Genomic DNA, 5,893 nt, shown 5'->3' with positions numbered 1-5,893 from the left:
GTCCTCCCTCTACCAATGTCGGCTCCTCGATTGGGTTTTGTTCGGGACACCAGACAGCGATCGAAGTTCTTCGTTTTTCCGTCGCTGGATGTGTAGTTTCCGATCAAAATCCGGCTGAATAATCCGTTCCTCAGTTGGAAAGCACGTTGATTCCGATTGCTCGTTTTCCTTGGAATTTCGTTTGTCAAGGTTGAACGTAGCTTCCATTTTATCGCCGAGACGTTGTTAATGTACGAAAGCGGAGACGGAGCGATCGATTTGTGCGTTTTGTTGTTTTGCTGACAGCATTGAGCTTGGAATTTCGGATGAAATATTTGGTTTGATTTTGACGTGTGTCGCTTGTGAAGCTGGTTAAGAACCTTCTGGTTGTTTCTCATTTGAGGAAGGATTAGCCTGTCTGGGTTCCAGATAACGGAATGGGCAGTCAGGGCGGTAGAAAGAGTATGACGCTGAACGCGCCAGCACCTGGGAAGAAGAAGTCTTTAGAAAACGGACAGGGCGATCCTGGACGGAAATCATTTACCTCTGGCTCTCGTTCCGGGTATCGGTTTTTATTTAGCCTTTGACATGTTTGATTTGAAACTCAAAAGGATTTTTCCTTAGCAAATAATGGTTTACATGTCTATAGTTTCGTTCTTGACGGGTCGAACGATATAAATCTCTGTGCAATTTCTCTATGATTGTGGCGTCTTATAAGCTTTGCATTTGGAGATGATGTGGAAACATGTCATTCTTTGACTTCTTATTGTCTTCTACATGATGAGCAATTTTGAGCAATCTTCACTGCTAAAATTTTGGCTATCTTATACCTATGTCTTATCAATAGCAACTTACTTCAGACTTTAGAATCAATCCTATCTCCTGTAGATATGTCTCTTATAATCACCACATGTAGCTGCTTGCGTTGAATTATCAGTTGTACAAACCCATGCTAATTATTTGAGAGACCAAACAAATCATGTTCGTTATCCATCTATTATCATTACAATCCTATTATACCAAAGTTATATTTCAGACCCTCATTGTTTCTGCTTATCTGTGTTTTTTGGAGCAGGGTAGCTACAGGTGAGAGAACAGTTAAGCGGTTGCGATTGTCCAAGGCCCTGACAGCACCGGAAAACACTACTGTGCTTGAAGCTTGCCGCCGGATGGCTGCTCGGAGGGTTGATGCCTTATTGCTCACCGATTCAAATGCTTTGCTTTGTGGGATACTAACCGACAAGGTCAGTGTAGTTTCTGTGTCATGCTGATAGAGGTGATGTGTTTATCATTTACTGTTTCTTCTGTAATTATTTCTATCTTTGTCTTGTGATTGTTGAAGGACATAGCAACAAGGGTTGTTGCCCGTGAACTAAAACTTGAGGATACTCCTGTTTCCAAAGTCATGACAAGGAATCCAGTATTCGTTCTTTCAGACACCCTAGCTGTGGAAGCACTGCAGAAGATGGTACTAGGTCAGTGAATTTTCAGTACTAATCTGTTTTCCTTAACTAGATAAGTGATACCTATTCCTCTATGGAACTCATTGCTGGTTAATCCAGAAAACTCATGCCAATTGCATCTATCCTTGCAGGAAAATTTAGGCACTTGCCTGTTGTAGAGAATGGTGAGGTCATTGCTTTACTTGACATAGCAAAGTGCCTATATGATGCCATTGCACGCATGGAAAGGGCTGCTGACAAGGGTAAGGCCATTGCTGCGGCTGTGGAAGGTGTGGAAAAACACTGGGGAACTTCTATTTCTGGTGGGTATCTTGGTTATGCTGACTATATCTGTCCACGCATTTCTTGACATCTTTATCTTATTTCCTGATATATAAAACCTTATGTTGTAATACATTTTCTCCAGTCTCAATATGTATTTGATCCAAATATTTTCAGGTCCTAATTCTTTTATTGAAACACTACGTGAGCGAATATTTAGGCCTGTTCTATCCACTATCATTTCAGACAATCCAAAGTAGGTAATATCCTCTTTTGTCTATTTTTCTTTTCTATGTGATTTTTGGATCTTGGTGTTTCAAAATTATTTTTATTTGACTAGAATGCTTTTCTCAGATTGGTTACAATCTCTTCAACTAACTCAGTGTTATCTGCGGCAAAGAAGATGCATGAGTTTCGATTGAATTCAGCTGTTATAACAGTTGAAAATAAACCAAGTGGGATTCTAACGTGAGCGTCGTTTATTTATTTTCCTTGAAAAATTGATATTGTAAATTAACTTTACGGTTTATGAAGTAACGATTTATTATTTATATATTGAATGGCATGTAATAACAATATCTCTTGTACTTCTTGGAATTATACTCAGTTCAAGGGACATTTTAATGCGAGTCATTGCAGAAAACCTTCCACCAGATTCAACACCTGTAGAGAAGGCATGTACTATGAAAACAGAAAGATTTGTTAAAATTTTTATAAATAATTAAGTCTATTATTTTTCAGTCAGTATAAAGTTGCAATTTCCTCTCCAGGTCATGACACCAAATCCTGAATGTGCATCAGTTGATACACCTATCCTTGATGCTCTGCATACTATGCATGATGGAAAATTTTTACACCTTCCAGTTGTTGATAGAGGTAATTATTTCCCAGAAAAATAAAAGATAAAAGTCAGTTATCATAACTGTTGTAACTATGCCTTCATCACTCTTTCTCTTACTTGTTTGAGTGTATTTGAACAGAAGGAAATGTTGTTGCTGTTATTGATGTTATCCACATAACTCATGCTGCAGTAGCCACAGTAAGCCTCTTCCTAGAGTTCCTTTATTCACGAACTGATTTCATTTTTATTAAGTAGAAATATAAGAGAAACTCTCTTTGATTTTTTTATACATTATATGTTAATTGGTAATAAATGGCTGGAGAATAAGACTATGCAATATTTTAGGTTTTTGCATTAACTTTTACATTATACCACATCTGCTGAATGTTAGTGTTTTCTTAATTTTGTCCTCAATTACATCATAGAAAGATAGTCAAATGCATATGCTTTGTCTCATGTCTGCTCTTTCTGCCCAAATCTGGGAATTGTTCACCAGCCTATGTTGTCTTCGATATCTTTTGTGCAGAGCACATTTTGATTCTTTTCTCTTCCAAACTCAATCTTTGAAATCCAATTTATTTGAGAACATAATTATTGTCTCAGAAACTTATTTGACTAACATTGATTTTCTGAATTTGTTTGCTCTCTAAGCCTCATGTTCATTGCGTTTCTAGATCCCTTGTCTTTCCACTACTTTCATGTAAGGTATCACAAAGCCAAAAATATCTGGACTCTGCTTGACAGTTATTTTATGATCATTGTATTGTCAACATCTCCCAAACTTGTTCTGGTCTAATTTAGTTCCTTTTGATGTTAAATTTAAACCCTGCTGTTACGGTAAATGTTTTGATATTTTTCACTTTCATCAAGTTAGGTTGGAAATAGTGGAGGAATTGGAAATGAAGCAACGAGTGCTATGATGCAGAAGTTCTGGGATTCTGCTCTGGCCTTGGGACCTTTAGATGAAGAAGAAGATTCACAAAGGTTGTACTCTCGCATGTGCTACTGTGGATGTACAATGAATTGCAAAGTACGAATGTCTGAATCACATCTTACCTGTTTAACAGCGAGGGGTCTATGAAATTAGCTTCCGAAGGAACAGATGGGAGCAGATCTGCTGCTTATCCAGCTTTGGGTGATAGTTATGCCTTTGGCTTTAAGTTACAAGATAGAAAGGGTCGGATGCATAGATTCAACTGTGGTATGCAGCTATATATAATAATCAAGATTATGAAAACATGTTGAAAATGAAATATCTTCGATACTATAATATTGTCTATGTTCATGACGTTTCAATATAATTTTCTATAACTTTTTACTTTTCTCCATTTTCTAAAAAATCATCACATATTGCAGGGTTTAATTTTTTATTTTTATTGGGAGCATGTCATTTTACTGTCCTGCTTGTCTTATCCTCTGCTTAATTTGGTGTTTCCAGTATTTTTCAGATGAAGCCTAAAGTGATACTCTGTAGAATGTTTTGTATTTTGAATAGTGCAAAGTCTTCTGTAGCTTTTTTCTAAGTTGTACTTCTGTGGTGCCTTGATCAGATACACGAAGTTTGACAGATCTTATGACTGCCATTCTTCAGCGAGTGGGGGATGACATAGACCGAAACCAGCTACCACTGATAATGGTACTTATAATACTGAATAATTCCACTCTCTTTTTCATATTGGCTTCTTGTTCTCTTATGTAGGGCTGTTTCCCCCTGTTTTCTGATGCAATTTTATTTCTAGTACGAAGATGAAGACCACGACAAAGTTGTAGTTGCATCTGACAGTGATTTTGCTACTGCTGTGGACCATGCCAGATTAGCTGGATGGAAGGTAATAGAGTTCCTGTGATTGTTCTCTGTGAGTTTTATTTATTTAAGTGTTTTATCTGCTTTTATATTTGAATTTTAATTGAGTATTGCTTCATATCTATATTTTTTTAGTATGAGGGCCAGAAGAAAAAAAAAAATCAGCTCTTTTAATGGAGACCAAGATCTGAATCTTCACAAAAAAAAATTATTTGGATATTTGTTTGTATACAACCACTGCATATTGCATATTGTTGGTATATGGTAACTATCTTGTTAATCTTTGTAGAATAAACTAAGAAGCCGAATCTGGTCATCCTAGATGAAGTACTCTTCAATTACTTCTCAAAATTTGTGATTATAACCTTCTGAATGTTAGACTCAAGAGTTATATTTTTTAGAGTCGTCTGGCTGCTCACCTATTGTTGTTAGGCTGGTTTCAAACTTTCGTTGAGATTGTTAGGTTGGTTCTAAAGTCATCTTTTCATACTTCCTGCTTAAAGTACTAAATCTTTCACTCTAAAGTCTCTAGTACTTTTTCGGCATTACTGGAATTGATTCTGGCACGTTGATTTGCGATAGGGCTTGAGGCTACATTTAGATTATTCTGCCTCTGGTAATAAGAATCATGGTGGATCAACCAGCATGGAATTTGCTCACAGAGATGCATGGGCTGCTGCTTACCATACAGTTGCAGCTGGTGCTGCCCTAGTTGCAGGACTTGGTGTCATGGCTTACTTGAGGAGATCTGGTCCCTAAACAAGCCATGAACAAAGATTCCATTCCCCCTTTAGTCTTGAAGATTCCGGGAAAGAAGCAGCTAGTCTCATCAGTAGATGCATATCTTCCAGTCCTGTAGCGTTTGTCGTGTGAGAACTACAAACCAATTGTATTGGGCAGTGGAGTTGTGAAAAGTGTTTCTCGTTTTTTTGTAAAATTTGGAAACAGGTTCAGTAGCGGCTCCCCGTCCAGAATAACGCAGGCAAAGTGATCAAGGCCAGTTTTTTGGTGCCCTCAGCGTACAGATACATGTAGTGCTGGAAATTTACACTATTAATGAATGAAAGAAAGTTCTGATTATTTTTTTGCACAATTTTGTCTAACACCACTACATTTTGTCCAGAAGCCATAGTTGAAATGCTGGGATTTGGAGTCAGATGGGGCAAAACGAGCTTTTATTTTGTAATACTTTAGGGTTTACATAACTTGTGTATCCATGAGGGCTTACCGTTTTCCAAGGATTTGTTTAGAACCCCATGGAAAAGAAAAGAAAAGAAAAGAAAATGAGAAATTGACTATTATTATTCCTAAAGCCCTATCGAAAATCAATGAGCCAGAATCAAATTATTAGTGAAAAAATCCAATATCCAATTATTAGTGATTAAAGAGATTAATAAAAAAACATGTCATATGATATTTCAATCATCCCATTCAAGCTCACTTGGTCCCTTCCCAAAACCGGGTAAGTGAAGGCTTGTTTATTGGTTCAATTAGTGACTTGGTTGACCTAGCCAAATTATTTGCTACGGGGGCAAACATTCTTGT

General features: G+C 37.2%; 1 protein-coding gene across 2 annotated transcripts; it reads left to right on the top strand.

Moving 5' to 3' along the window:
• LOC137962254 (CBS domain-containing protein CBSCBSPB1-like) lies at positions 1-5,441 on the top strand. Of its 2 annotated transcripts, none has more exons than XM_068809018.1 (14): positions 1-541; positions 1,055-1,223; positions 1,322-1,454; positions 1,574-1,744; positions 1,881-1,959; positions 2,058-2,171; positions 2,311-2,377; positions 2,474-2,579; positions 2,684-2,742; positions 3,419-3,528; positions 3,612-3,745; positions 4,095-4,180; positions 4,284-4,373; positions 4,931-5,441. In XM_068809018.1, the coding sequence occupies exons 1-14, from the start codon at positions 417-419 to the stop codon at positions 5,105-5,107; spliced, it is 1,620 nt and encodes a 539-aa protein (XP_068665119.1). In that variant the 5' UTR covers positions 1-416; the 3' UTR covers positions 5,108-5,441. The 2 variants fall into 2 exon arrangements, with proteins under 2 accessions (XP_068665119.1, XP_068665120.1); XM_068809019.1 differs by having other exon boundaries at positions 4,874-5,016.
• The last annotated feature ends 452 nt before the right edge of the window (positions 5,442-5,893 follow it).

The sequence above is a fragment of the Aristolochia californica genome, unplaced genomic scaffold (genome assembly GCF_029961685.1).
Source record: "Aristolochia californica isolate CCGP_79_NKW_82.1479 unplaced genomic scaffold, dmAriCali1.0.hap1 SCAF_4, whole genome shotgun sequence".
NCBI lineage: Eukaryota > Viridiplantae > Streptophyta > Magnoliopsida > Piperales > Aristolochiaceae > Aristolochia > Aristolochia californica.
This window is presented reverse-complemented; position numbering and strand designations above follow the sequence as displayed.

What these genes read in the sequence shown, in the direction of transcription:
- LOC137962254 (XM_068809018.1), top strand. Translation starts at nt 417, where the DNA reads ATGGGCAGTCAGGGCGGTAGAAAGAGTATGACGCTGAACGCGCCAGCA. An exon ending in ATTCAACACCTGTAGAGAAG is followed by an intron (nt 2,378 to 2,473) that starts GCATGTACTATG and finishes TTTCCTCTCCAG; the next exon opens with GTCATGACACCAAATCCTGA. An exon ending in ACCAGCTACCACTGATAATG is followed by an intron (nt 4,181 to 4,283) that starts GTACTTATAATA and finishes TTTTATTTCTAG; the next exon opens with TACGAAGATGAAGACCACGA.